The sequence below is a fragment of the Aulonocara sp. 'chitande type north' Nkhata Bay genome, linkage group LG3 (assembly GCF_057382095.1).
Source record: "Aulonocara sp. 'chitande type north' Nkhata Bay isolate Kocher_YH1m ecotype deep benthic linkage group LG3, A_spYH_male_GT1.1, whole genome shotgun sequence".
Lineage (NCBI taxonomy): Eukaryota > Metazoa > Chordata > Actinopteri > Cichliformes > Cichlidae > Aulonocara > Aulonocara sp. 'chitande type north' Nkhata Bay.
Window position 1 is genome coordinate 10,382,817 of NC_141346.1, and position 22,996 is coordinate 10,405,812.

A 22,996-nucleotide genomic window follows, 5' to 3' on the forward strand; every position below is an offset into this window, starting at 1 on the left:
TTATATTGACACTAATGGTAAATGGCCTGCATTTGTATAGCGCTTTTCTAGTCCATAGGACCCCAAAGCGCTTTACACTACATTCAGTCATTCACCCATTCACACACACATTCACACACTGGCGATGGCAAGCTACATTGTAGCCACAGCTGCCCTGGGGCGCACTGACAGAGGCGAGGCTGCCGGACACAGGCGCCACCGGGCCCTCTGACCACCACCAGTAGGCAAACATGGGGTTAGTATCTTGCCCAAGGATATTTGGCATGCAGCCAGGAGGCAGCCTGGGATCGAACCACCGACCTTCTGATTAGTGGCTGACCTGCTCTGCCACCTGAGCTACAGCCACCCCATTACTAGCTAGCTACACTAGCTAACCAGGAATTGGTTTATAAAACACATACTGTCACTGCTAATGAGCTGATAACATTATAGTGTAATGTAAAATTAATAATTGGATTAACAAAAACAAATGCTGCATAAAAATCAACATAGTATAGTTTACAACACTACAAAGGACATGTTTGTGATGCCCTTGAAGAGCAAAACCACTGACGTAGTAACAATACCTGTAAAAACATTTCACTGCCACTTGGCCAGGAGTGGACGAGTGCTTGCAGACGAGTCCTCATCTTTCATACAAACATGGAGGTTTCCACCAGTATATCTAAGACCGGTGTAGCTCAGACATGTGACGCTTAACAAACAGAGTTCATTTCAAAGGATTGTAAAATAGCTGAAATATGTAAAATGTTATAACACAGAATATATCAGTACTTTTAACACATTTGCTTTATTAATAATAGCCTAATAAAAATATGAACATTTACAAATTTACAGTTTCTAACCTGAGTATATGAGACAATAGGAGAAACCTACAGCCAGTATATATAAATGAACTGCAGCTAAACTCTGATTATCATTTACATTATGTGTGGACATACCAATATATTGTATATACAGTTTGTATATAAGGAGTTTTTTAAGCGGTCTTTTTCTTGAACGGCCCCGTTGCGGTATGTTAAATACCCCAATTCTTTCATCTGTGGCGATCGTGGCTCAAGAGTTCGCCTTGTAATCGGAAAGTTGCCAGTTCGAGCCCCGGCTTGGACAGTCTCGGTCGTTGTGTCCTTGGGCAAGACACTTCACCCGTTGCCTACTGGTGGTGGTCAGAGGGCCCGGTGGCGCCAGTGTTCAGCAGCCTCGCCTCTGTCAGTGCGCCCCAGGGTGGATGTGGCTACACTGTAGCTTGCCATCACCAGTGTGTGATTGTGTGGATGACTGGTTGCGAAAAGCGCTTTGGGGTCCTTAGGGGCTAGAAAAGCGCTATACAAATACAGGCCCTTTACCATTTACCATCTTTGGGCTGAAGGAGAAACAACACTCGGTGTATAAATGGTGTATAAATGCTCAATCAAAAATCTCTTTATTCTATACAATTCTTTCTATACAACACTTTGAGCATTACCGATGTCCAGACGGGAGATGTGCACAGGAGGGTGTCTGGCAACATCTCGAAGTGTCCAACAGTTACAAAGACTCTTACAGCTTTTTCCCCCTCCCTTCAGGGCCATAAAGCCTAAACCCTCACATTCTTTCTATCTTACAGCGCCTAAGTGACGGCCTTGGCTTCCTGTTTTATCTCCTCCTGATGAGATGGGGCAGAAAAACTCTACAGTATGTTCTGTTCTCTTTGTAATCAGAAAAGGAAGGCCATGATTCTACACAAACAGCATTTCTTATAACTCAGCAGTAAAATGCATCATAAAACAGTGTAATGATTTCACAACCTTTAATCAAAGGCATAATGTGGCCTATGGCCGTACAATGATTCAACAATTATTTGATTAGAAGTATAAGGTGGATAAGATGGTGTAATACTCTCACAGGTAAGATGGTGTAGCTTCACCTTCCATCTCTTCTGCTGAGGTCGGGAAAAAAAGACATTCAGTGATTTTAGTAAAATTATGAAGCCACTACACAGTGTGTAGATGTGTATGCCTGCTGACCTTTGACCTGCCGGGCCAGGAGACGTGGTCCTGCCAGTCCGATACCCAGTGCACCAACTGGAGCTGTGATCAAGATGGCTAACACCGCTAATGTTAGCACATCCGAACCAAACTTAATTAAGGCCTCGTCCCCTTCCTTCCTCGCCATGTCCAATGCCTTGGAGCCAATGGCAGCCTAGCACATACAGACATAAATAACTGCTCAGGAGAAGTGCAGATTAACAATGAAGGCATGTATCATTAAAGTCACAGAGGTGGTTTTAATGGAAACAACAGTACTTTTTTAGTTCTTAGTCATAACTGAGGAAGATGTATAGGACCTTGGGTTTCATGACTAATGAAAAACTAGAACATGTTTATGAGATTAACGTAGTAATTTAGGTTTTCGAAGTCAATAAAGAGAATTCAGGAGCCATGTAGGTAGTTCTAATCAATTCAATCTAGTGATTTCAGTGGTTTATAAAAGACACGATGTGTGTGGATAATTTTAGTGGCTGTTCTGGACACCAGTGGCATTTTAGGAGTGTTAAGAGACGTTATGGATCCTTTAGAAGTTTCTGGATAAGTCTGGGGTGCTTCTAGTTCTGGTTTAATAAAGTCGGGCACACTATTCTTGAAAAATGAATATCTTCTAGCAGTCTAATATCAGGATTACACACTCACAGACCTGCACAGTAGCTTTAGGCAGCCAGGCCACAGAAATGAAGAGCTTCTCTTTTAAGTTGAATCCTCCGTAATGAACCAACAGGAAGGTGACAAGTAGACGGATCACCAGACCAATAAGAATGCAGGCCATACCCAGACCTAAGGGCATAGACACAACAACAAAGAGGAAACCAGTATCTTAACTTTCCTCAAGCCGTGAAATTTTTTGCTCTGCAGGTTAAAGCTCTTTGATTACTGGGCCCACTGGGCTCCTAGTAACTGAGAACAAAATCTAGACACAAATGGAGCAAAGTCTAACTGAAATATACTGGTAGCATAATGTTCTTACCCACAGTACTTGGGCTGAGTGCTTTAATCGTGATCTCAGCTCCAATCAGACCAAAGAGAAGTGGCTGAAATACATCCCATGACCGACCAACTATTTCTGCTACTGGTGCCTGATTGTGAAGTTAGAGATACCTGGATTAACCACATTCCATGGTGCCAGCCATTAAAAGACATGTTGGTTTAGGGTAAACATGACAAAAATCCAAGGGGCAGGATGCAGGTTAAAGTGATCCTGATATATGATACCTTTTCAGTCTTCCAGCCCAGTGCAGCCAGGAAAGCCAGCACCAGTGTACAGAGACTTCCAGCTCCAGCAAAACCTATAACATTACAGGTGAAGACTGAAAATGTGGACAGACCCAGCAACATGAGGGTCCTCCTCAATACCAGATCCTCCTGCGATCAGACAGAAGATATTAAAGACACATTTTATGAACAATTAAAAAAGGAAAAATCATATTAATATAAAAATGTCAGACCTGGTCATTGCTGGGGAAGCAGTACAAGAACATGCCCAGGATCATACCAGCTACGATGCCTCCCACCACCTCCAGCAGACCCTTCAGTATGTTCATCCATGTAGAACCTGCAGGACAAACACAACGAGACCATGTAGACTAGAAAAAACACAAACCATAAAGCACAGGACAGAAAAACTTTCTTTGACCTGTAGAGAAGGCGATTCCCAAACAAGTAGAGAATCCTGTTATGGCGAGAATAACATCAAAGCTTCCAGCTGCAAGCAGGAGGGTGGGGATTCCCTGAAGAACAACACACAGTGACATTAGAGCTTTAAATGTTCTTGACCCTTTGGAAGCTCTTGGGTTGGTGAAGCTTAACTATTAGTCAGTCCTGAAGGAGCCTTGAGCTCTTTTGGGTGATTAGGAGTGTCACTTTGATTTAAATAAACTTCAAGTATTTTAAGACTTTTAGTAGTAGCTGTAGCAGCTACTACTAAGTAGCTGAAAGTACTTGTGTATTACAAGCTTATGAATTAATTTGGAGGGATAACTGATAAGGTTTACAAATCCTTTAGAAGGCTATTGTTACTGAATCACTATCCTATTAAAAGCTTCAAGGGATGCTCCTGACACCCCTCCACCACCCATCACTTTCTCTCAAGACCAGGTTCAGATGCAAATGAGGAGACTCCACTCAAGCAAGTCTGTGGACCAGGCGAAGTGAGTCTCCGCATCCTCAAGGCCTGTGCCCCCCAGCTGTGTGGAGTCTTCCATAAACTGTTCATGCTGAGTCTGAGTCTGCAGAGGGTCCCAGTGATGTGGAAGACATCATGCCTCGTCCCTGTACCAAAGACGCCACGTCCCAGTGGCCCCCAGGATTACAGGCCTGTGGCACTGACCTCCCACATCATGAAGACCCTGGAAAGGCTCATCCTGCACCAGCTCCGACCCATAGTCAGACCACATCTGGATCCCCTTCAGTTTGCTTACCAGCCTTGTCTCAGAACTGAGGACGCCATCATCTACCTGCTCAATCGTGTCTACACCCATCTGGACCAGCCGGCGAGCACTGTGAGGGTCATGTTTTTTGACTTTTCCAGTGCTTTCAACACCATCAGGCCGACCCTCCTGGGTGATAAGTTAGCAGCGATGCAGGTGGATGCTTCTCTGGTGTCCTGGATTGTTGATTACCTGACAGGAAGACCACAACATGTACGTCTCCCACAGTGTGTGTCTGACAAGGTGATCAGCAACACAGGGGCACCACAGGGGACTGTCCTCTCCCCCTTCCTCTTCACCCTCTACACCACAGACTTCAGCCACTGCACAGAGACCTGCCATCTTCAGAAGTTTTCTGATGACTCTGCGGTGGTTGGATGCATCAGCAGGGATGATGAGACAGAGTACCGGGCTGTGGTCGACTCCTTTGTCACGTGGTGTGAGCAGAATCATCTGCAGCTCAACGTGGCAAAGACCAAGGAACTGATCGTGGACTTCAGGAAAACCAGGAAACACTTGACCCCTGTTTCAATCCAGGGGGTCAGTGTTGACATTGTGGAGGACTATAAATACCTTGGAGTACACACTCACAATAAACTGGACTGGGCTAAAAACACCACAGCACTTTACAGGACGGGCCAGAGTCGTCTCTATTTTTTGAGGCGACTGAGGTCCTTCAACATCTGCCAGAAAATGCTGAGGATTTTCTATGAGTCTGTTGTGGCCAGTGCGATCCTCTATGCTGTTGCATGCTGGGGGAGCAGGCTGAGGGTCGCAGATGCCAACAGACTTAATAAACTGATCCGTAAGGCCAGCAATGTTGTGGGGATGGAGCTGGACTCCCTCAAGGTGGTGTCGGAGAGGCGGATGCTGTCCAAGATAAAGACAATGTTAGATAACACCTCCCACCCACTCCATGACATGTTGGTCAGTCACAGGAGCTCGTTCAGTGAGAGACTGAGATTACCGAAAAGCACCACTGAACGACACAGGAAATCATTCCTGCCTGTGGCCATCTCCCTGTACAACGCATCCACTTAACACACTGTTTGCTGCTACAGCTACACCCCTGTTGCACCTGTTGCACATGCTCTTCTTCTTATCCAGCTATTTATCAATAAGTGACTAATGAGTGACTAATACCTTATTGATAAGTGATCAATAAGGGATCAATAAAGTATTCTGATTCTGCTTAAGCTTGTAACTTTGTAGAAGGTATTAAGGGCCACAGTGGGTCTCCTAGAGGTCACTGTGGGTCCTTGTAAAGGGGCTAGGACACAATTAGGAAGCTTAGCAATCGCTCAGAATGTGTTGATGGAGCTAGAGCCATTACAGCAGTTCTAGAGTCCTCTAGAACTGCTGTAATGGCTGTTATTTTTAGGTTATACTTGCTCTGCATAAGCCTACACACATGTTTTCTCATTTCTATAGACTCATCTCAGGCTCATCTGTTTTTCCGCCCATATGCTGCCCCTTCTAGCAGGATGAACCTTTCATCAGTCAAATGTAGTGATGATAGTAACGGGTGATAATTTACCTTCTCCACTCCATATCCTTCTCTCTGCAGAAGCAGCATTGAAGGAAAAACAACTGCTGGAGAAACGGCAGCCAGTACAAAACTGCACAAACACACACACCACAGATACAGTGAGTGTCACTTTACTTAGTTTGGATCAGCCATACAGAAAGAAATAGCTGCAATTAACATGCAGAAACCACCTGTTTAAAGTCTGTTTAAGAGATTCCAACATGTCAACTAAAGTATTGACTAAGACCATTGTGTGTGTGTGTGTGTATGTGTGTGCAAATTACCCCAGTATGAAACCCCAAACCCATGGCAGACCCAGCAGGAAGTGAGAAACCACAGCACCAATGCAGGCTTCCACCATACAGGGTCCAACTGCAACACGTACGCACACTGCTTTCAGTCGACTTAAAGCCTGCATGCAAACAAGGATTTAAGAGACTGCATTTGATTTTCTGTGTGTAACTACCAGCATGTCAGGAATTGTATGCTGCTACAGTATTTGACTGTTTGTGTACCTCAGGGTTGAGGCCCAGACCAGCTCTGGTCAGGATGATGGACAAGGCGATGTTCCTCAGAGCTGCAGACCAGTGAGTGTCAATAAAGATGGCGTCTGTTATGTAAGGAACATTACGCAACAGCAGACCCGCCAGCAGCATACCTACACGCACGCACACACAAGTTTGTACAGGCATGCTGTAGTTGTAAGGACCATAACTAACATAATGTGTGGTAGCACTTTGTGATATGGCCTGTGACTGAGGGTGTGATCCCCCTAAAATTAAATGGAATTTAATTGTATTTTATTTGAAATCGCAATGTACGTCTAAGTATCTACATATACTTACTGATAGATACTGTACATAGGATAAGAGGACAACAATTCAAGTTTTACTGACATGAAGAAATAATAAGCAGTGAAGATTTTCAGGTAATATAATGGAAAAAGTTTGTATGCATGAAGTACTGTTAGGGATGCAGGCTGTATTATAGAGTGGATTAACATTGCCTTTATACTTTCCTATTATGCATTATTTTGGTGTTTATCATGGATGTTCCAATATTCAAATGTCCATTTATGTCACATATGAGGACTGTTCTCCTTCTCCTTCTTATAAGAAAATAAAATAGCATTGTACACTGAATAGCAGAGGCCCATGTGAGAAAACTGAGCCAAGTCGAACTTGACTTTTTCTTTCACAACCACCAACCACAACTTTCAAATGGACTACAAAAGAACTTTAGTAAAACTACAAAAAAAGCAAAATATGTGGCAGCTTTTGTGTTTGTGTTTTTCAAACAAAAGCCGCTACATAACATTGCATACACCCCTGAAAGTAGAACATATTTATAATGCAAAACACTGACTGAAAGCGAGTGGTTGGATTGATGGAGAATGGATCATTCTCAAAGAGAGAAATCGCAGCACCCCCTAGTGTTCTAGCTGCACAATTGCAGCACATAACAGCGCTCGAGTATAAATGCTGGGAACTTGCATGTGCTACACTGTAAGCTCTATATTTAACACAGGAAGTATTTATTACGTTTTACATGACCTCTATTAATCTGGATGAGACTACAACACAATAAGTTACTGGGCTGTACCAAGTAGCGGAGGAAAGGGGGGCAGTGTGGGCAGCTGGATCATTCCCACCAGCTTCCCTCCCAGCACGGAGCAGATGAAGAGGATGATGATGCCGAACAGGTTCCCTCCAGGTAAACACTCTTTTCCCGTGATGGACCAGACGACTCCGAACAGCAGAGCAAACAAACAGACTGCAAGCAGACGGGAAATCTTTTAGACTCGTTAAGTTTCATAGTTTCTCTATTTCTCTGATAGTACACATATTCACAGTCAGTGTTGAGGAGTAACGGAATACATGTACCGCCGTTATTTAAAATACAAAATATGAGTAACTGTATTCCGTTAAAGTATACAGCATTGTCACTGGAAGTGGTTTGCATTGTTTATATATTTATATTATTTACTGTAGATACCGATTAAAAAGGTTTTATGTTGTGAAAAACTGAAATCTGGAAATTGGAATTGGTGTGCCTTATTTTGTTGATGTTTTTACAATGTACAATTTTTGGATACTCGACCCACTTCTGGTCCTTGGGCTGATAATTCTCACATTATGAGTGTTTGTTACCTTTAGTGATGAGCAGGTTGACGAGTCCCTGAGGTCGAGGACATCTGTCCTTCAGACTGATGCAGGGCGCGCAGCATGAGGAGGGTGACTCAGATGATGGCATCGTCATCTGTCCACACACAGATTTTTTTTTTCTGTTTTTGATTTTTATTTAATACATATGATCAAGTTAGATAATTGGACCTTAATCACCTGATCATACTTGCCTAGATACTGCCTGGTAATTCCATGGCAACCACTAAATGCTAGGGAAAAAATATCTCAACAGATTACTGCAGTTTGCATAGAAGACTCCACCTTGTCTGAAATATTGCCGATTATCGGACATTTGTCTTTCAAGTAAAAGTTGTGCCTTTTTATTGCAACTTCCAACTGACAAAGAGCACAACTTGCAACAAATTTCAGCTAGAGATTGCTAGCAACTACTTCCTTTTGCAACCAGTTTCATAGTTACTACCTCCTGCTACCACCCACCAACCGGATGGGAAAATACATTTTTTTTTAGCAATTGATCATTTCCAGAACATTGCCAACCAGTCTTTATGTCTTAAGCTGGGCATACACTGTGCAAGTTTTCTTTTTCTTCAGTCGCGTTATTCAGCTTCTGCTCTGCTTTTGCACAATTGACTCGCAGGGTTTAGAAGTTCATAGGTCACGATGCAGGGTCTCACACTATACGGCCCGATGCTCAGATACGACCTGAGTGCTCACACTGTGCATCCATAACATGAAGCTTATAACACAAAATCTGTCGCTTGCTCTCCCTCTCTGTCTTTCACTCACACAGACACACACACCCAGTGGTCCTAGCCTGTTGGGCGCCCTGGGCGAACACCCCCTCTGCCCCCCCCCCCCCCCCCCCCCTCCACACACACACACACACACACGCACACACCTCATACATATGAAGAGAGAGAGAGTATGCATAGTATGCAAACGGCTACTAAACAGACATCATACTTCGTCATGCAATGAGAACAGGACAAATCAACAATTAAAATTGACTAATTAATATTATATTATTGTATATATTGTTAGGAGTTTAGTCTGTTACTGTTGCTATTTTTACCATTTCTTCTTGGAGTAACTGTAACCCACATAATTTCCTTAGGGATTAATAAAGTATTCTGATTGTTTCAGGATGACCTGCCATTATCCAATCGCACATCTGCTTACCTGTATCTTTTGCTCGTTTCTCCTTGTAGGAGCCATAATTACAGTTTTTTCTGAATGCTTAAACCCTAACTGTGATTCCTGTAGCACAGTTTCTAAAACTATTCAGACTTATAGCAAAACCACTCACTGAGTTTGCAAAACTAAAAGCACAAAGACTGCTTTGCACTCAGTTTGCAATTTTGTAACACACACTTTGCAAAACGGTAGGCACAATTCACTGCACAACACTCAATTACCAAATCTCCAACACACTCCTAGCAAAAGTATACACATGTATGGCTATCATTAACACTAATTTGCCAACTGTCTGACACACTTTCACATGTGAAAACTTTTTTAGATAATTAGTTCACTTTGCAATCAGCCTAAGCACTATAATACAGGTAAGCTGTGTGTGCGGAGTACAATGGAAGGAGCAGAAAGAGTGAGAAGTAGAGGAGGCCGAGGAAGAGGACGTGGAGGTGAAGAAGTAGGATGAAGAGGACGACAAGGACAAGGAGGAGCAAGAGGAAGACGAGGAGGGGGGAGAGGAAGACGAGGAGGGGGAGAGGAAGATGAGGAGGGGGGAGAGGAAGGGTAAGAAGAGTAAGAAATAGAATTGCTGATGACATCAGAGCTACAATAGTGGACCATGTAATCAACCGTGGAATGACCCTGAGGGTAGCTGGCCAACGGGTCCAGCCTAACTCGAGCCGCTACACTGTAGCAAGCACCATAAGGACATCTTGAAATGAGAATCGGTTAGTACAGTCACTTTGCACAAAGATTTGTAGCACTGCCGTATGCCAATGAGAAACACACCAATACCATTGATGTAAAAATACTGAAGTTGTTACTTTACAGAATTGCTAGATGACCAGATGCTGGGGGCAGAGGAAGCATGTTCACTGCAGACCAAGTAACCCATATAGTCATTATGGCGATTGCAAATAATCCTATACTTGGAAATAAACACTTGTGTTTGTTTTGATGTGTTTGAATAAACACCAGTACTTGAAGTTTGGATCCCTCTATGCTTATGGATCTATGACAGCAGTATGAGCTCAAACTGACATAGCCTACCTTGTGCACAGAGAAAGCAAAAGCCAGATGTGTTTTGTATTCATACCATCAGTGTGTAGTTGGCGCATTGTGTGCTTAGTAGATGATGGCTTGTGTGTACTGTTTGATACGGAAACACCATTTTTACGAAGGTGTGAAGAGTTAATCTAGCTGTGTTTGCTTTTGCAAGAGAACTACAATGTTTTGATGATTGGGTGACAGGTTTTCTTATTTGTGTGAAGAGTTTTGCAAAATTAGCCAATAGTTACAAAAAATGTGCTTACGCAATCAGAAAAAACTGTAAATGTATTGAATTTTAAGGATCACTGGGTTTTCATTTGTTTGGTTGCTATGGTGATGTGTAACGGGAGTCACGCGGGTGCTAGCGGTGACATTAAGAGGGCGTTGTCAGTTTGTCTTTCACTGGTTTGATTTTGACAGAGGGCTGGGTCGCCGTAGTTTTTGTTGACCGCAGCACAACGAGTTTCCCCTTAATTGTTGCATTAGAGCCTGTGATGTTTTATTGCTCTGTAAACTTTTCAAGCACTTTAATAAACAAGCAATTCCACCTCTCGCATTATGGCGTAAAGTTGACAGCGCGTCAGGCAAATAGGCAGGCTCAGTCCCCGGCCTCTAGCGACTGAGGAAGTCGCTACACTCCTCCTCTTCTTTTCTCTGTTTTTAAACTTTAAAAACGGGTTGTGTGTGAGACTTTAAATCAACAAAATATAAAATATACATTTTAAATTGTTATTGATCCCTTTACCCCGAGTCCTAAAGTGTATATTTATTGTTTGTTTACTTGCACCGCTGTAACTGGAGCCTCGTCGTCTCGTCTCACTATATACTGGACTGTATGTAGCGGAGATGACAATAAAGTTTACTTTGACTTCAGCAGCGAGCAGGCGCACCGAGGGCTCTCGCGCTCACTTTTCACGTATAGAATTTCAAAAAAACATCGGTGCAAATTATAAGTGCTCATCTGTCCACATACATTTGGCCTAAACCTTTATAATCACAGAGTCTGGAGCAAGAACAACCGCAACACATGCATATGTTTTCTATAAATAGCCTTTCAGGGGTGACTCATCAAGCCCTCACCGTGGTCGTGCCGTCCAGCTCCTCCGTCTTCCTCCGGGGCATTTCTCTGTCCTCTTGACCAGCCTGAACTTTACTCCCTACAGCAAAAATGCCAGTGTTGATTTTTCAGTGTTAGTAGATTTCAACAGAGTTCCGAGTTAGTTCAACACTTAATCGAGTTAAAATAACACATCGGGAGTTGATTCCTGAAAAGTGTAAGTGTAGATTTTAGTCGTTACTGCATTTTAACACTGTGGGTGTTAAATTAGACCACACCTTCATTTCCTGTGGAGCTTCGCAATCCAGAATCTTCGGTCGCCATTTTTTCTTGCTGATGCGGTAAGTTTTATTCGGTTAAATATTAAGTTTTAGATTGATGTTAGAACAAGTAACATGATAACTAGTAAAAGAAATAGTATTTATATCAAAATACATCATCTTTAAGTGTCATATTTGAATTTTAACTGTTTTTGTTAAGCTGGGCTACTGCTAGCTAGAATTCTGCAAAGTACCAGTTTCTTTCCTAATATTCATTTAGCATAATCTGGCTATTGGCAGACTGTAATGAATATTACATGTTAATATATTTCACAGTTTTTATTAAATGCCTTTTAAAGCCTTAGGGTCAGTGGTCTCAAACTCGCGGCCCAGAGGCCACTCGTGGGCCAAAGGCCACTTGCGGCCCACGTCAGGTGAGGTGAAGAAGTATAATGCAATTTGGCCCTTAAAGTGACTTTTTTTTGTCATTAGCCAAAAATGATTTAATATAAAGGCAATGAGGGCAGAGTGTTACCGGCCCTCATGGGTAGTGTAGTCCGTGCTGCGGGGAGAACGTGTGGAACTGCCCCTCCCGTTGTGTGTTTGAGCGCGAGAGAGGGAGAAAGTAAGAGCTGTTACCGATGAGAAATGGAAGAAGAGAGCATGTAAATATAATAATAACCACTGCCGCCAAAATGAGTGCCTGGTTGTAAGAAAGCTGTTAAGATTCGACTGTACCCTGTGTTCGCTGACAGTAAAGCTACAAGCCCGACAACCCAGCGTATCCGGTTGTTCAGTCTGACGTCACTAGCCGTGTCTGGGTCTAAACTCCGCTGCAGGTCCATATATCAAACGATCACTATGGGATTACTGAGAGTTGAAAAACTGTCTAAAGTCTTCCATCTTTAATAAAATGATCAGCGTTCTGCTCTACCAGGTGTAAGAATTGAGTTTAACATCCAGGCATCCATGAAAACGGAATTTATGACATTTAACGGAGTTAGAAGTTAGCAGGGAGTTAGCTCGCTAGCTTCTATCTAAATACAATATAGCATGTCCTGACTGCGGGTTTTGGAAACAAATTAAAACGTACAGCTCTGTTATCACTTCCAGCATAAATGAAGACAGAAAACTAAACAGCAGTGACGTTTGTAGGGTTACTGAAGTTTGGCTAGCTGGTATATAATGATGTGCTAGGTGACCGCTAGCGACACAGCTATGTTAGCATAATATAAACAAGCTAACTTTTTTCCCACTCGATAAAAGTTACCGTGAGTGTTCTCGGTGGTCAGGAACAAATGTAATCGCATGGCAGGATGCTGTAAAAGGACCAAACTTCAGCCAGGAGAACAACTGAGATAATCCATCCACAATACGAGGTTAGTCATTCATATACTGCTGCATAGGCTGGGCTGTAGTTACATCCTAAGGTTTTAAAGACTGAGCTTAAATAAATGATTAGTGGTAATAAAAGCCGAGGGAGGTCAACAGGGATCACTGACTGTTTTAGGAGCTTTTTGAGATCAAATAGAAGAAAATACAAAACATTAAACATGTTAACAACACAAAAGCCATATTAAACGCAGACTACTTTAGACCCGGAAGTAGGATTCGTCGCGTCATCACTGAACAACCGGATTGGCCAGAGGTGTCATTACCACGGTTCAGAGCCGCGGACCTGGCCGAGGTAACAAGAGAGTACAAACATGTGGAGGGATTGGCTTTGTTAGTTCAGTGAGAGTCAAAAACTAATGTGTACACTTATTTCTGCATTTTTATTTTGTTAAATATGAATAAAATTACAGCAGAAGTGCTGCAAAGTGTCTGACCAGAAAGAGAGGACCATTGTGTTAATTTGGTAGTTCAATTAAAGGCATCGGTTAGTTAAGAGGGAGAGGGGGGGATGCGTTCATATTTGCAGTTTTGTCTTGTTATACAATATTTGAAATTTAAAAACGAACAAACCAAACGCTACATTGTCAGGAATATTTGTGGGGAGGGTTTTTATCGCTTAAAATATATAAAAAATAATAAAATAGAAATATGGTTCCTACTAACCCCTGTGATAGTTGAGAGAATACTGTATTGCAGTCATGTTACACAGCTTGTACTACTTAAAAAATGGATCAAGGATGTTTTTCTTAACAAAATTAATTTTAACTCAGTCTAAAGGGACTAGACATGCTAGATATTTTGCAAAGAAATGGTGTTATATGCTGGACCTTATTTTACTCTTGGCAGGTGGTGATATGCTGGTTCCCAAGAAGAGATGAACTAATCAAAGTCAGCTTTTCAAGACAGCCCCAAGACTCTTCGCAACTTGTGTTCAAATGTGAGGCCGTTGTCAGGTGATAAATGCAAGGAAGAGGCACTCAACTGACATGAAACATGTCAAAGACAACATGAAGGTGACATTTCAACATAGGCAAAAAGTGGTTCAAGAACCTGCCACAGCTTCTACTGTCCTGGACCTTTTCCCAAGATTTCTGGATACACCTGGCTTGGTAAGGCATAAAATAATTTAATGACTGCTTTGTGGTTCCTTTGTTTGTTTTCTTGTTAATGTGTTGTTTCTGTTGTTACACTTTGTGTTTAAGATTGACCAAGACTTCACAATGCTGTTTTTTGGGGAGGAAGTGTCTGGTAAGTTCCTTGCAAAGTGGCCAACATTCTTCAAGCCAAGGATCATCAAAGATTGCAAAAATCTGTCCCAGAGTACAGAATTGGATGAGCTGCTCATTTCTGCACAGCGTTACTCTAACGAGGCTGGTAAGTGTAAGTTGGAAATGGTAGATTTTGCATGCCTTTACAGCATTTGCTTAATTCCCGCAACACAATATATCACTCATTTCTGTATGGTATGAAAACAAGCTTACAAACATGTTAAACCTGAAATGACATTTAATGTAGTTTGAACACAAAAAAAGTTACATAATCTTACTATTGTTATGACTCGATATCTACTTCACTTGGTGGCCAGAAGATTTTAAGTCTCTAGAAATGAATTTTTATACCAAGGCGCTGGAAAACTGCCTTATTAGAAAAATTATCAGGTGTCTAAAATGTCATCATGGTATTACATAACGTGGAAAAATGACTGCTGTGGTCCTTTAAATGACAGTAATTGTGATGATCTTAATTTCTATTCTGTAGTTTGGGACTGCGAGGCGGCTGCCATCTTTTGCTGCTTCACTTCACTCCAACATCTAAGGGAAGGACGTCTTCAAAGATTAGCACATCAGATGCTGCTCACCACCTAATGAAATTCATCAAGGTATGCTTTTTAGAATTGTATATTTCTCTTTTGATGAGAACAGATGCAAATTATCAACGGCTGATATTTTAAGATGGCAAGGTGATCCAACCTGCAGCAGATGTATCTATCCCAGACAAGCTTGGTGTTGCAGGACTGACATGTCATTGTTTCTATTAAAACTAAATGTACACATTGAAACAAAAATAATTGTGCGCGCGGAGTGAAACATTTTAATATTGTCATAATTTCAAACAGCAATGCCTCAACATCAGATTATCAATTTTGTTTAATGTGAATCACTTGGTTTCTTTCTCTCCCTCAGGTGGGAGGTAGCACAGAGGCTTTTCTTAAGGCTGGCCCCACTCAGCCATTCGTCCTGTGGGTTGGAGAAAGAAAGAACATCATCCAAAGTTTCTACCCAAAGTTTCTACATTGTCCTAGATCAAAAGGTCATTCCCTGTGTGACACAGATGGGAGATGCAGGTTTTGACAAGGCAAAACTTTTCAAGGCACATTTTTTAATTTGCCGTGTCCTTTGATAAGGCATTGGACAACTTCTACACATTCATCCAGACCATCAAGTGTATGGCATTGATGTTGGCAGCGTGAAGGACAGTCCTCGGGTCAATGAAACAAGAGGAAGTCTTCACTGTACGGTTTAAAGATATCCACTATTCAGCACTTTGACTGGAAATGTTCATCTGTTACATTTGCAAGATACACCACACAAGTTGCTCAGTGTTATTTAGACATTTGAAGTTCCAGCATGGTTTGTACCCAGGAAAGTTTTTACGTTTGACCTGTGGAGAGCCTGGATGTTCATTTATCTTTCACACGTACTCTGGTTACAAGCGGCACTTATTCCGAGCACATGGAGACTGCGTTCACTCTGAGGTCATCAACAATTTTGAGCCTGTACCTAACGATGGAACCTCTGTTTCACAGCCTGTAAATGTGGCTCATCCCATGACAATAACTACACCGGTTCCAGTTGAAAAAAGGCAAATACTGAACATGTGCAGCTCTGTTATTGCTCAAGTACAATCATCAGGAGTTCCTGAAAGTACTGTACAGTGTTTAGTTGGTTCATTGGAGGAACTGGTTAATGACATCCATGCACATGCAAAACAATCTGTTGTCGACTGTTTGTCAACTGATACATCAAGAGAAACCTTAGAAAAAGTTGAGGATTGCTTTGATCAGCTTGAAAATCCATTTTCATGTCTTAACACAGAATCTAAAAGGATAAGATATTTTGAGCAAAAATGGAAAATAGTTGAACCCATAGAGCATGTTCTTGGTGTGCGTTTTGATGTACGCAAAGATAGAACAACAGGGACATACAGGCAAGTTCCTGTCAATGATAAATTCATGTACGTTCCTATCATGGGATCCCTTTCATCTATGTTTCGAAACAGTGAACTTTGTAGCAGTTTCCAGAAAAAAAACTAAACATGGAGGGATTGTACAGAGATTTAAATGACGGCTCCTACTTCAAAAATCACAGTTTATTCTCACAACAAGAACATGCTCTCCAGATCCAGCTCTACTATGACGATTTTGAAACTGCTAATCCTTTAGGCTCAAAAAAGGGGGTGCACAAACTTGGTTGTATTTATTTTGTTTTGAGAAATTTGCCACCAGAGTTAAATTCTGTGTTGATGAACATTCATCTTGTAGCCCTTTTTCATTCAGAAGACTTAAAAAAATATGGGTTTGATCCTATCCTAAAGCCACTTGTTGATGATCTAAAGATTTTAGAAACTGAAGGAATGCAAGTGCCCTTTTCAGCCACACCTGTGAGAGGTTCGCTTTTTCAGATTACAGGTGACAACTTGGCTTTACATAGCATTTTTGGTTTTGTTGAATCATTTAGTGCAAACTATTGTTGTAGATTTTGTTTAACTGATAAGACAGAGTTGCAGTCAGTTTTTAGTGAAGATCATGTAGGCTTAACACTGCGTTCCAAAGAACTTCATTACAAACACTGTGGTGCCATTCAACAAAATCCTGCTTTGGCCTCAACATTTGGTGTAAAAAGAAATTGTTTACTCAATTCACTTCGGCTGTTCCATATTTCAGACAACTATGCTGTAGACATAATGCATGATCTACTAGAGGGAGTGGTGCAGTATGAGTTAAAGCTTGTGTTTCAGTACTTGATTAAGACCTCTTTGATATCCTTGAATTCATTGTCACAGAGAATTATAAGCTTTAACTACGGATATGCACAGAGAAGGAACAGGCCAGGTGGGCTAAAACTGGATGACAACAGCAAAGATCTTGGGCTTAATGCTGTGCAGTCATGGTGTCTTTTGCGGAATAGCCCATTGATTTTTGGAGATATCGTTTGCAGAAATGATGGACATTGGAACTTGCTACTTTTGTTAGTTCAAATTGTGAACATTGTTTTTTCACCCATTATAACTCATGGCATGACTTGCTATTTGAAACATCTGATTGCCGATCATCACAAGGCTTTCAAATCTCTCTTTCCAGAACGGAATTTGATTCCAAAGCACCACCTAATGATCCATTACCCACGCTGCATTAGAAAAATTGGGCCACTCATACATATGTGGTGCATGAGATTTGAAGCAAAGCACAAGTTCTTCAAAAGATCTGTAAAGAACTTTAAAAATATCACAAAAACACTAGTAAAAAAACATCAGAATCAATTAGCCTTTCATTTTGAAAATTTTTATTTTAAAAGATTACAGTTCGGCCCCATTAATGAAGTCTTGGCCAGCAGCTTAAAAGGCAGTGAAGCACTGAATAAAATGTTTGATGTTTCTTCTATTGTTTCTACAACTTCCTGGGTCAAAAGTTATGGTACAGAATATCAAGTTGGGATGTATGTTTGTTCTGGTGTTGAAAATGAGATGCCTTTGTTCAGTAAGATTGTCAGTATAATTGTTAGCGATTTCAATACTTATCTTCTAACTTGTAAGGTCTCAACAGTATATTTCAATGATCACTTAAATGCATTTGTTATTGAGGATGGATTAGATGTCTTTGCACTGATCTCTGTAGATGATCTGGTGTACTATAGACCTTATGATAGGCAATTTTCAAATGGCACTGATGACAAAATGTACATTGTCCCATACTGTAATTTTGTATGACTTGTTTACTTGTGGTGTATCTGAATACAAAGTATTTTGGAACGTTAATGTCTTGTATTTCTTTGTAATGGGTGGATGTTGGGGGTTAATTGTAGCAGTAGAGATATCAGAGATTAATGGGAGTTTATTGTAATCTGGTGGTATTAATGATTTGACTGACACTAGTGTTAGTGTTAGAAAATTAACACTATTCAGAGTTGAATTTTTTAACACCAGGGCTAGTGTAAAGTACCACCAACACTATTCGGTGTTAATTTTTAACACTTAACACCAGTGTAGAATATTTTTGACACTGGTCAGTGTTACTCAGTGTTAATTTTTAACTCTGTGCAGTGTTAAAATAACACTAGCTCGTTGTTAAAAATATAACACTTTGAAAAGTGTTAATTTAACACTCAAAAGAGTGGACACATATAGACACTTTTCTAGTGTTAAATTTAACACTCACAGTGTCAATTTAACACTGGCGATTTTGCTGTGTACCTTTACCAGGAACAGGTGCATGCGCGCGCGCATGTGTAAGAGAGAGCGCTAACTGGGTTAGAGACATGGACTGTGAGTAAGGTGGTGTCCTTTATCCTCTTCTTGCCAAACCTCTTAAAGTGGGTGCATTTCATGGTCAAGAATTATTAAGACCCTAAAATGTACTCCATATAATTGCTGTTAACATTTAAAAAATGCTAAAAATAAAATAAAATAAAAAAAGCTAAAAAAAACAACAACAACAACTTCTTAAAAGGTATAAACATAACATGATAATGTGATTTACAGATTTTTCATGCTCAGAGATCTCTTTAGAGATGTAATTAAATAAAAATAAAAGTAAGAGGTAAGACACAGATTTTCCAGCACGATGGAGCACCGTGCCATAAGGCAAAAGTGATAACTAAGTAGCTCGGGGAACAAAACGTTGAAATTTTGGGTCCATGGCCTGGAAACTCCCAGATGTTAATCCCATTGAGAACTTGCGGTCAATCCTCAAGAGGCGGGTGGACAAACAAAAACCCATAAATTCTGACAAACTCCAAGAAGTGATTATGGCAGAATGGGTTGCTATCAGTCAGGATTTGGCCCAGAAGTGATTGAGAGCATGCCCAGTCGAATTGTAGAGGTCCTGAAAAAGAAGGGCCAACACGGAAAATACTGACTCTTGGCATACATGTCATGTAATTGTCGATAAAAGCCTTTGAAACGTATGAAGTGCTTGTAATTATGTTTCAGTGAATCACAGAAACAACTGAAACGACGACTGTAGACTATTTCGATTCAGAAAAGTTTAATTATTTAGCCTTGTTGTGCAAACAAGCCTGCATAACTTAATACATATAGAATTTGAAAAGTAACAAATGTTATCTAAAAAGTTCTGATGAGTTTTGGCAAACATCAAAGCAAATATCAATAGTGTCGATACCAAGTCGGCATCGGTATCGGATCGATACTAGCCTGGTGAGATTGATCCTTTACTTTGAGTTCTGCTTGTTTACAACGCTGTGCAAAGACGAAACAGCCAGGTCGCTGTGTCAGCGGAGAGCAGGCACACTTTGCTCCCTCTCCCCCAACGTTATGTTTCGGTGTTGCGCTGTCACGTCACGTGACTTAGACATTTTGGGGGTTGTTAAGTTGTTTACATATTAATTATATTTTCACCAATTGTTTTTGTTGTTGAGAATTTTAATTGTAATTTTTGTATTATAGTTTATCAACAGCATTTGTTTTAATTTGTTTACTGGTTTGCGTGCACTTAAGATAAAAAACAAAACAAAGATCACCACCACAGCAGACCCGATGGCTTTTTCATGGTTCACAGCATCGTTTATTCTTACAATAATCACACGGTCGCCGTAACAGTACATTCAACGGCTGCAGCTCTCCCACTGCCAGCTGTACACATCACCACCACCAAACCTGCAGTGGTATCGCAGAACACACCCCGCCACATACCCCCATCGCCCGCCAACCTGCCAACACAGACGATGATGCAATTCTACACTACAATCACCTCCTCCATCACCGTGTGGTACGCTGGAGCCACTATCAGGGACAAACAGAGACTGCAGCGTGTTGTGCGCTCTGCTGAGAAGGTGATTGGCTGCAGACTCCCATCTCTGCAGGACCTGTACACCTCCAGGACACTGCGGCGTGCAGCCCGGATCTCAGCTGACCCTTCTCACCCTGGACACAGTCTGTTTGACCTGCTCCCCTCAGGCAGGAGGCTCCGGTCCATTCGCACCAGAACCTCTCGCCATAAGAACAGTTTCTTCCCCTCTGCTGTTGGACACATGAACAATAACCGTATGACTGTTCCCACCACTAACACATGACCCTACGCTGTGTTCACTGCATCATTCCATGTTTGGCACTGATCACCACCTGCACTCATGTATATATCATGTATATATATATCTACTTAGCACTTTTTATTTTTATGTTCATTTAAGCGTGGTCCCTCCGGCGTGCCAGCCTCCAGCTAACCCCAAGCCGCACGCTGTCCACCCTTACAGTAATCACACGGTCGCTGTAACAGTACATTCAACGGCTGCAGCTCTCCCGCTGCAGCCGTACACATCAACACCAAAAACAACAACACGAGCAGAAGTTGACGAGCAGAAGCAGGAAACACACATGTCTCTTTGTGTTTGTTATGAGACTCAGGATGGTTCTGAATCTAACTTGAGATATTTGAAAATGATATCTAAGACCAACACTGCAAGTTTGGAGACACACAGTGTTTATCTGCATGTCCCAGGGTTGGTTTCACATGCTACTAGTATGTGTGGGCTAAAACCCATTAGTTGTAGCTGTGTGATAATGGTTTGGTACCAATATTACATGAGACCCCCCACGAATATATAACAGAAATATTAAAAAATGTGGCCGTATGCGGTGTAATGGCTTATTTGACGCCCTGTTTGCGGAGTGACTGATTTGCTGGAGTAGAGATTTTAGTGGTTCTTGTTTTTGCTACGTTTGCTTGTTTGTTTTTTATTGCAGTGACCGAGGATAAGCCAGTACCCACGGGACATCTCTGGTGGTGGAGTCCTCTTCCACACTGCTTTTGCTGAACAGCAACTTGGGTGTAAAATTTTAGGGTATTATTTTATTTTTTGTTTTTTTTGCTTCTTTGGTACATAAATGTTGGGTCTGCGCTTGCAGCCCCGCTGGTTGAAATGAAACAACCCCCCATTGTAAAACCATAAATGGTGTGTCATAACAGTTAAAGCACTGTGTGCGAGCATGTGTGCGTGTGTATGTGTGTGTGCGTGTTTATGCATGTGCGAGCATGTGTGTGTGTGTGTGTGTGACATCCTGCTGATCACAAAGGGTCATCTCCTCTCACCCTTTATATGGCTCAACTTTAATGGTTCACTATGGCTAAGAGTGATCATCCTTTACAGAGAAGACAACCAGAACCTTTAGATTGGAGTGTGCCTGCAGTTTAACACTATAGCCAATTGCTTCGATGTGTAGGGGAGGAACAGAAGAATATCTAAACATGCAGTTTAAGGCAAGGTTTACAAGTGTAAGTGCAACAATGACAACATTGATCAAAATGAACATAACAATGTGATTTTCCTCTAATGGTCCTCGCTGTTAGTCCAGCTCAATATTAGGCTGTTTTGCGTAATTTGGGACTCTACTATAGGATGGCCCTCCCACACTCATCTTTTATTGTGATCCATGCTGAAATTGTTTAAGGAAAAAAGCGAATATCTTAAAGGTATCTTAATACTGAAACCAGACTGCCTCTGTGTATTTTCATCTTCTAGTCGGTTTGTTTGAAAATCGCCTCTGTCAGTGCGCCCCAGAGCAGCTGTGGCTGCAACGTAGCTTGCCATCACCAGTGTGTGAATGTGTGTGTGACTGAATGTGTAAAGCGCTTTGGGGTCCTTAGGGACTAAGTAAAGTGCTGTACAAATACAGGCCATTTACCGTTTATATTTCCTACGTTGAAATTCCTCTAGGTGGCATTATTGCATTTTAATCATATCCACACCACACTTGTTTTTCACAATTTGCAGTATGCTTGTTTTCTTAGCATTAACTCGGCTTTTGCTCGTTTCCTGTTCACAACATCTACTCAAAAAGCAAACAACCAAATGAAACAATCTGCATTAAAGCAATGGATACTTTTATCACTGGGTTTGTATGGGTGTGGGCTTTTTGACTACACACAGCTGGCTATATACTTAGAATTCTTCACTCTTTTAACCAAATACTTTTGCAAAGAAACACAATGCTGCCATGAATCCCTCATTAGGGTTAGGCCCATTTACACAGTTAAAATAAAACTCCAGCTCTAGATGAGTTGCTTGAAACTTGGTGGTTGTTAAAAGGCTCATTCCACATCCATTAAATTTCAGTGTGTTCAGGCAGCAGCTGGTGGACAAGGATTTGAGTAAGAAACTAAAGTACATGTCATGTTTTTCATATTTAGGGCCAACTTGATACCAATCATGGGACTATCATTAGTTTTTCAGTAGAAAATCCAAAACACACATCCAGCTGAGAGGAAAAGCATCAGGAGATCTTACCTTCACAATCACCAACGTAATCTTAGGTGGAATCACTTGGATCAGTTGAACCACAGAGTGAAGGAGAAATGGTAAATGCTCAACTCACTGGCCAGACACAAAGTGTGACAATCAAACACATCAGATCAAGCATGGATCCATGGTGCAGGCTGGTACTGTAGATAACTGTGCCCTAAGAATCATGACACACTGACATCTGTGGTGAATGTGGCCATGTGAGCTCATAAACAGTTCAGATACGTGTGTCATAGCTTCGTCATGTCATCCCAGCAGAACCTAAAACCTTAGTTACCAATTAAGACTGTATTGTGTGGTTCTAGCTGCCATAACTTAAGTAAATAGCATGTAGTCTTGATGCATACAAAAGAGAAACCTTTTTTAATATTCTAAC

The 22,996-nt window shown here is 41.4% G+C and overlaps 1 protein-coding gene and 1 long non-coding RNA gene across 6 annotated transcripts; one reads left to right on the forward strand and one right to left on the reverse strand.

The window, feature by feature from the left end:
• Positions 1-771: 771 nt before the first annotated feature.
• Positions 772-11,706, reverse strand: LOC147333910 (sodium/hydrogen exchanger 9B2-like). 4 transcript variants are annotated; one of them, XM_086271239.1, is made up of 13 exons: positions 11,456-11,706; positions 8,138-8,246; positions 7,590-7,760; positions 6,503-6,564; positions 6,272-6,399; positions 5,997-6,078; positions 3,667-3,760; positions 3,479-3,585; positions 3,246-3,395; positions 3,001-3,109; positions 2,674-2,810; positions 2,007-2,181; positions 772-1,921 (listed from the first exon to the last, which is right to left on the reverse strand). In XM_086271239.1, the coding sequence occupies exons 1-13, from the start codon at positions 11,495-11,497 to the stop codon at positions 1,881-1,883; spliced, it is 1,407 nt and encodes a 468-aa protein (XP_086127365.1). In that variant the 5' UTR covers positions 11,498-11,706; the 3' UTR covers positions 772-1,880. The 4 variants fall into 4 exon arrangements, with proteins under 4 accessions (XP_086127365.1, XP_086127350.1, XP_086127341.1 ...); XM_086271224.1 differs by having other exon boundaries at positions 772-1,918; positions 6,503-6,645; positions 11,456-11,705; XM_086271215.1 differs by having other exon boundaries at positions 6,503-6,645; positions 11,456-11,705.
• Positions 11,523-18,522, forward strand: LOC147333911 (uncharacterized). 2 transcript variants are annotated; one of them, XR_015125977.1, is made up of 5 exons: positions 11,523-11,773; positions 13,934-14,196; positions 14,290-14,461; positions 14,846-14,966; positions 15,271-18,522. It is a non-coding gene; the product is annotated as an uncharacterized LOC147333911 (long non-coding RNA). The 2 variants fall into 2 exon arrangements; XR_015125980.1 differs by lacking the exon at positions 11,523-11,773 and adding an exon at positions 12,609-13,071.
• Positions 18,523-22,996: the final 4,474 nt, after the last annotated feature.